The sequence below is a fragment of the Haliotis rubra genome, unplaced genomic scaffold, assembly GCF_003918875.1.
Source record: "Haliotis rubra isolate DU_JTF1 unplaced genomic scaffold, ASM391887v1 Scf267, whole genome shotgun sequence".
Lineage (NCBI taxonomy): Eukaryota > Metazoa > Mollusca > Gastropoda > Lepetellida > Haliotidae > Haliotis > Haliotis rubra.
Genome location: NW_025766747.1, coordinates 551,958 through 565,066, shown reverse-complemented (window position 1 = coordinate 565,066; position 13,109 = coordinate 551,958). Strand labels below are relative to the sequence as shown.

The window sequence follows — 13,109 nt, the reverse complement described above, 5'->3', positions numbered from 1 at the left end:
ATCAGGGCATGTAGAAAGTTCTCAGAACGTATTTCTTCCCAGATCATTAGTATACCGTGTAGATATCCGAACGTATGGTCAACTTCTCAAGATATTTAATACCTGTAGTAGTGCAATGGGTTTCGGACATAACAGCAATCCTTCTTTTCGCTACATACTGGAAGTATCCATTCTTTATGAAAACACACACAAAAAATATTTTATCAAAATAGTTTATTGTTCTGTCATGCCTGTTATGTACATCCATGGAAAAACTCTGTAAAATTTGCAACTTGCACAAAATGGCACAGAAAGCTATACATTAATATGTACATGTGAACAATCTTTGACACATAGATGGCAACACGATAAGCACATAATATTGCACAGGAAGCAGAGATCTGCGTTACGCTTGTACCTGATACGGCTTTGTAAGAAGATCATTAAGCAGGTCAGTGAGGAAGATGAAGTCAATCTACATATATAACTACTTTATAAGTATGAAGTATACCTTCGATAACACTGATGTACGACAAGGATTATGAACAATGTTTAATTTATCATGTTGGAATTGATACGCACCATAAAGCGGTAATATTAGAATGGAACACCCATGACTAAACATTTAAGAATCAGACTTACTATAGACTTAAGATTTCGGTTAAGAATTAAATGGATGTAATTAACCTTCTTGTGAATAATTACTTGATTGTATATGTTAGCGTCATTGGCCTTTTGCGATTAGTTTCTGAATGATTTAACATTGACGTTACGAGGCTCACAATGGAGCAGGATATTGCCCACCGTTACCAATGAGAACGATTGCGTTTTGACTGACGAAACGCTGTCATATGTGAACATCATTCCACAATCATATACGTACCATGAAGGTATCTACACCATTGTGCTTAATGCCATGAAACATACTGCATTAACCTATCAAGACCATAAAGATTACATGTCCAAAGCCACGGCATGTGTATTCAGTAGCTATTACACAACCATGATGAAAAAACATTGCCAGTCAGAGGAGTCGGATTAACGCCTCAATACAACTTAGTTCTGTGCATGGTACGCATGAACCTATGGCTGCTACAGTATTGTGTGTGTGCCAGTGATTGAGGACAGTCACAACCAAAACTAAAGAGAACACATATTCACATTAGGTCAAATGCTATGAAGAAATTCTTATGTTACATAATATACATCTAAAAGCATCTAATGATTCTACAGCAGTACTCCACTGAATACTGAATATTTGTCATCAGCGTATGTGTGTGTATTGACTTAATGAATAGAAATCATAGCCAGATATGAGCGTATGTCGCACAACTTTCGAAGGACGAATGAGTGAGGAAAATGTACAGAAAATTAATACGTTTCAATAATGGAAGTATTTCATGTGGATTCTCATTCAAGGAAACCACCTGTAAGGGACTGATATCACTGAACAAATATACACGTCGATCGAAACCAGCTCAACATAATACATGTGGTTGTAGATTTCATGCAATATAATGGTACCAAGATAAATTGTACATATCTATACACAGGACGCATTATAGCCAAAATGGCATAATGATTATAAAAAAACAAACAATCCTTGCTATAACTGTCTTTGAATTGTGATGGTAAATTATGTACACATAACTAAATGTTAAATCGTCAACTTAGCTGCAAAACACTTTACAGCCAATCATTAATAAATTTAAATGTTCACGAATGAGCAAAGTTAACATTGATTTGTGAACATCTAATTTCAAGACTCATATTCTGAAAACCACATCAACTGTCAATATTCTTGATTTTAGTATTTCTATAAATTAGCATTTCAACGTGTATTATCAACTCTTGTGCCCGAGTTTAAACACAGTTTCTCATCATACCATAAGAGGTAAATTCGACGTCTTGCACTCACGTTGTACAGGATACATATGTTCGACTCAAAGGGAGACTACTTAATAACAGTTATATAACACGGCCTGTGATGATCCGTTGTGTGGGCATGGTCCAGTGGAGAAGTGTGAACGCTTCTACTTTATTCAGTTTTCACGGCATTAGTTTAACTATTAAAACACTTGTTCAAATATTCAACCCTATTTCCATGCATGATGAAGATGAACCCCTCACAGGATCTCTGGTAGCTGGAATGGTACTTCCAATGTAATTTATTGTACTCGTTACTTGTACATGTGACGATTCACGCAAATCTTGCAGAGGTGCCTTACATGGATGACTTTCAATGGATGTTGATGGCAATATCTGTCACCGCGAAATTATAAATGGATAAGGCAAATCACTGCTTATCCAAATCCATTCCAATTGGTCCACTTGTACGAACCAATGCATGAGATACATACATCCTTTAATAATCGCACACATGTCACAACGTGTTCATAGCTTGCACCAGTGTAATTGAGTACATCACACACAGAAAAACAACTGTACTTGGAATGTTGGGTATCCCTGCTTGATTGTCGTACTTCATAGAACCCGGGCTATATACCCCTGGAAAAGAGAGAAAATAGATGATTATACGCGAAAACTGCATTGACTAAGAAGTAATTTTGTTTCGGTAAAGTATTACGCCAGTCAGCAGTACCACCGTGTGTGTGTGCGTGCGTGCGTGCGTGTGGCGTGCGTGTGTGTGTGTGTGTGAGAGTGAGTGAGTGAGGTTAGTTTTACGCCGCTTTTAGCTATATTCCAGCAATATCACGGCGGGGGACACCAGAAACGGGCTTCACACATTGTACCCATGCGGGGATTCGAACCCGGGTCTTCAGCGTGACGAGCGAACGCTTTAACCACTAGGCTACCCAATCGCCCCCGTGTGTGTGTGTGTGTGTTTGTGTTTAAGTGTGTGTGTAACTAAAGAGGTGAAGGTCAACAGTGTACAGCAGTACAGATGTAAAGAAAGACAGAAGAAAATGACAAAACCCGAACATCGCTCCTACGCGTTTCAACTTTGTCCTCAGGGAGAACACAGGTACAGCTGAAACGCGTAAGAGGGAAAATCGCTATCATTATTTTGGGGATTTCTTTACATCCACCCATCCACCCGTCTTCACAAGGGGTTCTATTGTTTAACTATTACACCATAAATCATTTTATGCATAACTTCAAACCCCATCCCTCGCAATTGCCCTGATTCCCGACATTTGCATTTCGATGCATGCATCCTCCCTCACCCGTAAGACTAGCACCTGTGGGATTCTTCTTGACGGTGGGTCCACTTTTGGGTGCTTTTTTCCCAGGGAACGTTCCCTCCCTATGTTTTCCTCGGTCACCTTTAGGCCATGTTTTGGGGGGAGGGTATTCCTTCCCACCTTCACCGCTGAAGAAAATGGTTTGCCTGATGAGCTGTGTTGTTGTAGGTGGCGTGGTTGTTGTCGTGATGGGATATACCTCTGCAACAAAAAGTCAATGCATAAATAAAAACTTTGGAATTGCTGAATGTGCGTCTTTTGGAGAGGGGCGGTGGGGTAGCCTAGTGGTTAAAACGTTGCTCGTCACGCCGAAGTCCCGGGTTCGATTCCCCACATGGTGTCCCCCGCCGTGATATTGCTGGAATATCGCTAAAAGTAGCGTAAAACCAAACACACTCACTCTTTTGGACAGAGAGTGCGGACTGAAGTTTTAAGTTACTGAATCTTTATTATGCATGAATGAGCGAGTGTGTTTAGTATTACGCCGCACTCAGCAATATTCCAGCTATATGGCGGCGGTCTGTAAATAATCGAGTCTGAATCAGAAATTCCAGTGATCAACAGCATGAGCACTTATAGTGATTTACTCTGATCATTCAGTGATGATTTTAGTTGTAATTGTATGTGATCCATTCGTGCGATTAAGATTGTGCACCGGACCGTCGAATCACAGTTCCATGAACTGACCTGGGACCTGTGGGTATATCAATACCTCATTTTAAAGAGGATGAAAGTAGCTCATGGCATTACAAGTTTTGGACCGGGAAACCTTTATGCTGAAAACTACTTCATTCTGAAAACACCATGTTTAGTGTCATCGCCTATCTGCGTTTGGGCAAAATTTCGTTTTCATTATGGTTGTTAATGCTTGTGAAGAGAACTTATAAAAAGCAGAATTAGCTTTACATATTCTGTACGACAAATTCGATGTAAACACAAACGAAAGAACCATATATAGAAACCTATTACAAGAATGTAGATGATACAGGATCAAATCTAAATCCAAAGAAACCCAATATAGTGGTCATTTACAACACGAAAGATTCGGTCAAAAGAAAGACTCTTTGCCGTAGTTGTTTCCTGTACTGAAGTAAAGTTCTCATTGAAAAGTCCCCGCGGTGATGTAATGGTGTTGTTTCAAACGCATGGAGCTGAGGTTGCAACCCGTTTATAGCAAATTAGAAATTATATTCCCTATTGACGTTACAATATTAATAAATCCAAAGCAATATTCTCTTTGTATTGTCTGTAGTGTTTTGAAACACTGGTTACTGAAACCCATCTCAGTCATGGTTAGCACATGTACAAGGCATCCTACCGTACAGCTCCATCACTTCCGAGGCACTTCCCATGCTATTGGACGCTTCGCATACATATTCCCCAAAGTCATGCTTCTGAATATTCACTATCCTTAAGCTCAGTGTAATTGTTTGTGGGCCTTCGTTGTATACATCGAGTTCGTGTTTAAAATTGGGATGAAGTTGTTCTCCGTTCTTCTTCCACATGGTCACTCCAAGAGGTGAGGCGGTAATCCTGCATTCCAGTATCGTTTCTCTCCGTAGTTGTTGTCCGATCCGTGTCGTAAACAGATGAATTTCGGGTGGATCTGCAACACCATTGTACATGTGAGATATATCGGCTCCCATAATGGATTAAGACTTCCACCCTATGGACGGCTTTATAAATGTAAATAAGACTAACACAAGTAATTGCTACGTGTGGTTCATAACTGACAGGGACCAAGACTGCTTACAGACTGGCATAACCAACTTTATAACGATTATTGTAAACACAATTACATATAGTTGTGATAGAAAGGGTGTTACTCACAGTAAGCCTGTTACTAAGAGTAAGCCTGTTACTAAGAGTAAGCCTGTTACTAAGAGTAAGCCTGTTACTAAGACTTAGCATGATACTAAGAGTAAGCCTGGAACTAAGAGTAAGCCTGGTACTAAGAGTAAGCCTGGTACTAAGAGTTAGCATGATACTAAGAGTAAGCCTGGTACTAAGAATAAGCCTGGTACTAAGAGTAAGCCTGATACTAAGAGTAAGCCTGATACTAAGAATAAGCCTGGTACTAAGACTAAGTCTGGTACTAAGAGTAAGCCTGGTACTAAGAATAAGCCTGGTACTAAGAATAAGCCTGGTACTTAGAGTAAGTCTGATACTATGAGTAAGCCTGGTCCTAAGAATAAGCCTGGTACTAAGAGTAAGTCTGGTACTAAGAGTAAGCTGATACTAAGAGTAAGCCTGGTACTAAGAATAAGCCTGGTACTAAGAGTAAGCCTGGTACTAAGAGTAAGCCTGATACTAAGAGTAAGCTGATACTAAGAGTAAGCCTGGTACTAAGAATAAGCCTGGTACTAAGAATAAGCCTGGTACTAAGAGTAAGCTGATACTAAGAGTAAGCTGATACTAAGAGTAAGCTGATACTAAGAGTAAGCCTGGTACTAAGAATAAGCCTGGTACTAAGAATAAGCCTGGTACTAAGAGTAAGCCTGGTACTAAGAGTAAGCCTGGTACTAAGAATAAGCCTGATACTAAGAGTAAGCTGATACTAAGAGTAAGCCTGGTACTAAGAATAAGCCTGGTACTAAGAGTAAGCCTGGTACTAAGAGTAAGCCTGATACTAAGAGTAGCCTGATACTAAGAGTAAGCCTGGTACTAAGAATAAGCCTGGTACTAAGAATAAGCCTGGTACTAAGAGTAAGCTGATACTAAGAGTAAGCCTGGTACTAAGAATAAGCCTGGTACTAAGAGTAAGCCTGGTACTAAGAGTAAGCCTGATACTAAGAGTAAGCCTGATACTAAGAGTAAGCCTGAGTACGAATAATGGCACAACCATACGATACTATACATTTGTGAGTATAAGATAACAAATGCGCGTTACCAATTCCCTCACATTGGCCATTGAATTACATAAATGTCGATGAGATTGAAGCTGAGACAAAGGACTCACACTCGACGGTAACCTTGATCTGTCTGGTTCTGGCAGGTGGCACTGTGTTGTTGGCCACGCATTCATAGGTATCGGCACACACGCGCGATATGTTGCGAATCAGCAGTACTTGCCCTTCGTGGCCGACCTCTGCAAAGGCGAATTAACTTGCTTAGAAATGTTATTACTGTTTGTTGCGATTTTATTAGGACATCTTGACAACCTTTGAAGTTAACAGCTTAGAAGTTATATTTATATATCTCAAACGCATAAAGAACCGTATCGACAATATAAAAAGAATATCACATTATTGGGCGTGGAGCATTGAAGGGGCGTTTGATCAACTCCAGCAGAAAGTAATTTAACATAGGGTATCTAATTTACCGACTTGATGTAATCTCAATGTCAGGCGAGAACCGTATGTATTAATTACATTTATAGCTTCCAGTTTCCAAATGAAGCAGGTGATGTATATCCCTCTCTTATCATGTCAGATTATCAGGCGATGAAGGGTGTGTGCCATAATTACAACTCTGTTCAGTGAACATTCCGCTCATATGACAAGTTTTAACATGAATGACTTTACTTCAGACATACTCCTTCTTACACTTTCGGTGATTGTGGGATGTTTGCTGTCATAAGACAACACACGAAAACTAGTCAACTGACCTCATGTCCTAGTGCGTAACACGATAACGACTTGTCCTTCATACATGACCTTCACCTTCAACCGACTACAGAAGGGGTATTTCAAGGAATGGTCTTAGGTGTGACTGTTGACTTTACTTACTTTCCTTCTTCTTGGTGCTCCAGACATTGAGCCTGTACCAGGTGATTGTTGGTGTGGGGATGCCGGTGGCGTTACACATCAACTCAACGCTATCACCTGTTCTTGCTTTCACATCATCGGAATCAGAATAATCAATTATATTTGGAGGAACTGCAATGAAAACAGATCCAAATGAAGTTACATATAACTTAATGAGATGTATTTGGCTGAACAAATTCGTAATAATTATTATGTATGTATCGGTTGCATTGTTTACAGAGACGCAGGTGATTATGCATACCTTGAACCACAAGTTTGACCCTTTTAGATCTGACTGGGTCTGTATTTATTTGACACTTGTATTCCCCACTGTCCGTGACGGACACATTCCTGATGTGGAGATTCCAGTCGCTGACAAATGGCCTTTCAACACTAATGCGCATGTCTGTTAAAACCCTTCTGTCCTTGACACTTATGACAGTCTGTATGGGATTCTGCCACAATACCTATCGAAAAAAATATAAACACTGTCATTAGACAAATAGTTCAGATAAAATCATTTGGTAATAACATGCACATACAATACAGTTCCATGTCACCACTCCATGTCACGTTAAACAGGCAACGTCGAAGATCTCGAACACCTCATATCTTGTTCTGTATTCACTTACAGGGATGGCTGGCTGTAATTATATTTACATACCCATCCATACAAGTATTGCTACATTAAGAGACAGGGTGAAACAGGACATGCTTCATCAAAAGAGGGAAATGGCGCTTAAAGTTTAGAAAGTTTTGCACCATATTATAATTGCTGAGGACAAGTGATTGTCGTGGTATTTCAGTCCTATCCTTTGGGTATCTTAATGTAATTCAATGTACACGAGCTATGTCATGTTTCAGTAGCCTCATTAGCGACAAACTCTGAACAATGTCGTGATCAATGCTCAATTGCCCTTCGGGGTTGATGGCCTAAGCAGTTGAAATTTGAAACTAAATGTCAGAGACCGATATCAATCGTTTCATTCTGATATATGATTAATCGTCACCTTCCAAACAGTGCGCCTGATAATGCAGCGAATATATCTAAAGGCTCTTTGCTTTAGGTACATCAAGTGTAACCTTTAGAAGACAAATCAGGTACGATATAAGACGAAGCACACATCGAATTTAGATTAGGCAGCTTTGATAATAGGGATGGGGATATTTGGGATATGACTGAGGAGATATGGAGTTTCTGCAGATTAATTGTTCACATAATTATTAATATTTCAACTCTCAGGACATCTCGATGTCGCTTGGTAGGGATAAATGATCAGAATTATATTATATCTAACACATTTCAAAGTCATAGATACTCATTGTTTATGAGTTAAAGTAAAGAGGACGCAATAGATAGAATGTACAAATGGTAAATGTTTGTAGATTAACAGGTTAACGAGTCACTAAGCCGTGTTATGTACTATCCTAGGAATACTTATCACAAATGTACACATGTACGGGATGGTACGCCCATAGAAACCTACCAGATATATTAACCAGTGCTACTAGCCAAGTCCTATATAAATTTGCAATGCGCTCGATGCATCTTCCAAGGGTGTATCGTATACAACCTTTACGTCTACAAATACAATGTGTCGTGGTGGCAGTTAGTCTCGATTAAGTATCTGCCGCTGGAAATGAATTTTTCATCTTCCTCTTCGTAATTGATGATTTGCATCGAAATTACTTTTACTGGAATCTTCTTGGAAAGATATACATGTAAAGTTAATAATTACAAACGATACTGACATTTTGAATTTCTTATTTCAAAAGACATTTCTCGTCAATATTTGGTGAAATTTTCATTAAGATGCTTTGAAGACAACATTAACGATAAATTGACAGTCACTTGAGAGATTTAATTACTTTCCAATCTGATCAATACCCACACGAGACGAGAGCGAGTACAATTTCTAATCAATATAAAAGCTACACCTCACGACGTCTTTTATGTGGACGTCATGTTGCCTACTGTCAAAGTAGTCAATTCCTTGGGTATTGTATTGGTGTAAAAGGAACACATGACTATTTGTTTCCACGTTCTCTTGCTAATGATGATCCTTTGTATAATAAACTCAGTATGCATTGTCTGTACCCGAGGAATAAGGCATATTTGCCCAAAATGACGTCGTTCAAGCTTAGCGGTGGTAGAAATATTTAAACAGGAATACGTAAAGAAGATTTATGTCAGTTTCGTAATAGAGTTATAATTACCTAATGTTTGGCAACAAATGAACATCAAGGACGAAAATGAGATTAACGATTGTGGAGAGTGACAGTTATACGATTTTACAGACACGTGACATGGTACGCATGTTGGTTCAGACGTACTATAAAAAGCAGGAGGGCCATTTTCAAACAAACGCAAGGATAAAATTTAAAGTTCTGTCAATCTGATTAATATTATTAATGTAATAAGGTTTATGCATAAAGTCGATGAATGTGTATATTTAGTTATGTCTAGATTTGACGCACCCACGTAGTTTTTGCTGTGAAACATAGTATTAACGGGATCGTGTGAGAACAAGTCGTCTCAGGCAGTTTGATATACCGGTACATGGTCCTATGGCTTGCCTAGGCACATATCCAGAAGCATGCACGTCATCTAAGGCGCCCTTATTCGCCACTAGATTGCTGCGCCCCTTAATTGTTCTAAAGTGCAACTGTATTTTATGCTGCAGTTCATGCTACGTTATTAACAGTACTTTTCAAATAGACATAACACGGTTACAATTTGATTATAATTCCATGTTATTGAGATGCCCAATGACTGAAGCTGTTGGTGGAAATGACTGTAAAGCTGCATCAAACACACACACACACACACACACACACACACACACATACAGACACACACACACACACACATACAGACAACACATGCACAGGCACATCCAGACAACACATACACAGACACACACACTGACCATCCGATCCTGTTGATCACCTCTTACGACAAAGACAGGATGCTGAAGATCGGTTCAAACACAGATTTTCCAACTGATTTGTGTCTCTGAACATTTTCATTAGTATCAGATTTGAGAAGAGTTGATTTAGGGAGCATTTTTAAAACGACAACTCCATATGCAATAAACAAACATACTAATATAAACGTCTGTTTGGCATTGTGTCTAATAATGCGAGACATTTCTTACACTGTACTGGTCTGCATAGCCTTCTGTGTACTTGGGGTCCACAGAACATGGCAAGATGGCGGTGGAACCTGAAATGACCTTGACCGTGAGAGGTGTTTCGTCGATCACTCTGTCGTCTTGAGCAATTCCTGGAAGGAGAATATGTGATATCGTATACTCAGACACGACAATACAAAATATCTTTGTAACGGTGATATACACATCGAAGGGTAACCATATCTACAAGGTTATATTTCATTACTGGAAACATGACAACAATGCATAAGGTTTCACTGACGTCTCCTGAGTTCGTGACTTTTGAACAGGTAATTGATATCACCTAAACATTAAAAATAATGAAGATGTCAGATGTTTTCACAAATACTTTATATAAGAGTGGATATAAATCAACCATACCAAAATTAATGAATTGCGTCGCGTGGTCATCACACATATTAAATATTGAGGTACGTAATTACCAACACCGGCCTTTATCCTCGATAATACTGTTATGTTCCAGTTCATTGTCATTCAACCGACACTACTAGTATATTCACTGTGGCGTCGAGTTTCTCAACTTTAATTGTCGCCTTCTATATTTCGCAAAACTCTTCTAAGCTTTATCTCGCCAATTACATAAAGGTTTTTTCATGGGATAAATACCCTTGTCCTTCGTTAATAGATTAATTCAAACAAGACGAGGCTAAAATGTGACGTCCAGTTAAACTACATTTCTAGGCAAGAGGGAACCTGTGCTAAGCTAGAGATAGGAGAGATGAATGTCGTGACGTCACTTTCGAATCGAATTTAGGGTATTCATATTCATAAAAACCGAATAGAGATATCGTGCATTGGGTTACTGAGGTCCATTTTCTTGTGCTCACCTTCTAGATCTATGATATATTTATTGATTTTCCTCCAGTTGCATATGAAGACATTCGTAGACACACAGATCTGTTACCATGGTAATTTAATATTATTCGCTTCCGATGAAACTTTTTTATTTCAATTTAAATAATGCCATCTTCCGTTTCCTCACTCCTAAAGACTTGTTAATAGTGATGAGGTTTATCTTGTCCTTGTTCTATGAGTTGCAACACCACACACCTACAGGTTTTCAGAGATCAAAGTCTAGTATAGCACTGAGAAATATCATTCCTTTGATATAGGAATATTACCCGTAGGGGAAATAGCCCTATGTTCTCCTTGGACAATGGTACATTTGCGATACACTACTTCAATTGTATGCTTCTATTATAACATTGCAAAGATGCCTTAAGATACTCCTGTGTCTTCTGATTAACCCAAAGGAGTGATTCTAATTTATATCAAAGTGGAGAGCTTTGGTGAACAGCTAAGATGTCGTTCTAATGTTTAATTCACAACACGGCTTTAATGATTGGCTGACGTGTCTGTCCTCAATATAGGTGTTAAGACATTGACAGGGCGGTACCATACATGATCACCTTAAGACGACGACATATCAATAACATGATTTACGTCGGCCGCTAATGTAAATGATAAACAATACGGTTTTGACATCATGTAGCCTCTCTTCAAAGTCACAATATTATTGAAATTTTCTATCAGCCCCGCACAATAATGAAGACCCGCGTATTTAATTTTCAAAGTATGGTTTACCCTCAACAGCTACGACGGCAGGGGCCGCAAGCATTTCCCTTTGAGCGTACCATCAGATTGGCAAACAGTTGGAGACAACGCAGTTAAAGTCCCATTTCTACCATAACATTTCTGAAGCAAACTCCGCGGACATATAAAATCAATACGTCCACGAAAACACCGAGAACTGCTAATCAATGTACTTCCTCTTCATCCACATACGACACTTGCGTCAGTAGCATTTCTGTGTAAATGCCATTAAGGAAAATGTCATGTTAAATGAAATATACTTTGAACATTGAGACTGACATTTCGTGAAGGGTATACGTACGACAAATTACAAATCACTATGTCATTTCCTTCTGCAAAACTGTCTCAATTGAGCACTGTGCATGCACAGTTTGAGTATGATATGACTGCCATATACGAAGTCTTCTCATTTCATAGACTTATCTTTTTCATAGTTGTAAAGTCCAAGAAGGAAAGTTATTACTATCCAGATACTGGAAAAATTAGAATATGCTGGACGTTTCGGAATGCTGCCATATAATGTCGACGATGAAATATTTAAAGGTGGTATATATGAAAGGTCAATATGTATTTTCGTCGTTTCGTTTCGTGTCAAGTTGCACCAAACCACAAATCACGTAACTATGTACGTGTATGTATCCGAGTCAATCGACTCCGACAACAAGCTTTGTGAACTAAGGTGTGTCCTGTTACGAAATAAACCTGAGCAGCAATGACTTAACACCCTGAATTCATTTAGAACATTAATAACAAACACCTTGACCAGGACGTATACACAGGTGGCGACATGACACATCTGGAACTAGTACGAGAACACGCAGGGCATGTCCTGTGATCCCTGGCAAATTTTTTATTGTCTTTCATTGGGTAATACACTGTTCACAGGTCATAAATAAAATGACTGTTTTGTATAAAGTTGTCCTTTCCTCCTCGCAGCCATTCCATTATACTGTTCCCTCTGCTCGCTGAATGGCCAACCATATCAGAGGGTGTTGACGCATGTTATCACCAAGCAGTCGGATCGTTACTCTGTATAGATCCTTGAACAGCATGGCAACCGCTTCCAGTCTAGCCAGTGGATAGAGTTGCATAAATAGTGTACTCATGCTAATATAAAGTAATTGCAAAGTAAGTCGATTACACAAACATAATTCCCTATTCACAGTCAACAAAGGCAAATAATGGGTTATTCGGCACATCATAATGGCCAACACCTCGCGATATTGACTTGCGGGACTTCAAAGATTTGGCCAAATTAGGATGATCATATATTAAAGCATTAGGCCTCTCATACACCGTTATGAGCAAAGCGAAATTAAAAATTCTCAGAATAACAACCACTGCAGTGTTATAGAGTGTTGTTTTAAAAAGCAAAAGAAACCTGCCTTTGA

At 39.0% G+C, this 13,109-nt stretch overlaps 1 protein-coding gene across 3 annotated transcripts in view; it reads right to left on the bottom strand.

Annotated features, from left to right (window-relative positions):
* LOC124280397 (lachesin-like) overlaps nucleotides 1-13,109 on the bottom strand; it is a 46,894-nt gene that overhangs the window by 13,650 nt on the left and 20,135 nt on the right. The window contains exons 2-8 of one of the 3 annotated variants that reach the window (XR_006899672.1): nucleotides 10,090-10,217; nucleotides 7,194-7,398; nucleotides 6,914-7,063; nucleotides 6,145-6,273; nucleotides 4,504-4,791; nucleotides 3,168-3,386; nucleotides 1,905-2,487 (exon numbers count right to left, since the gene is read on the bottom strand). Coding sequence is in view for 2 of the 3 variants with exons in the window: in XM_046716303.1 (XP_046572259.1) it covers nucleotides 2,363-2,487; nucleotides 3,168-3,386; nucleotides 4,504-4,791; nucleotides 6,145-6,273; nucleotides 6,914-7,063; nucleotides 7,194-7,398; nucleotides 10,090-10,217 (1,244 nt within the window). In the remaining variant the exon portion in view is untranslated. Of the gene's footprint in view, nucleotides 1-196; nucleotides 2,488-3,167; nucleotides 3,387-4,503; nucleotides 4,792-6,144; nucleotides 6,274-6,913; nucleotides 7,064-7,193; nucleotides 7,399-10,089; nucleotides 10,218-13,109 lie in introns of those variants that run through there. The other 2 variants (XM_046716303.1, XM_046716304.1) reach the window with 2 other exon arrangements.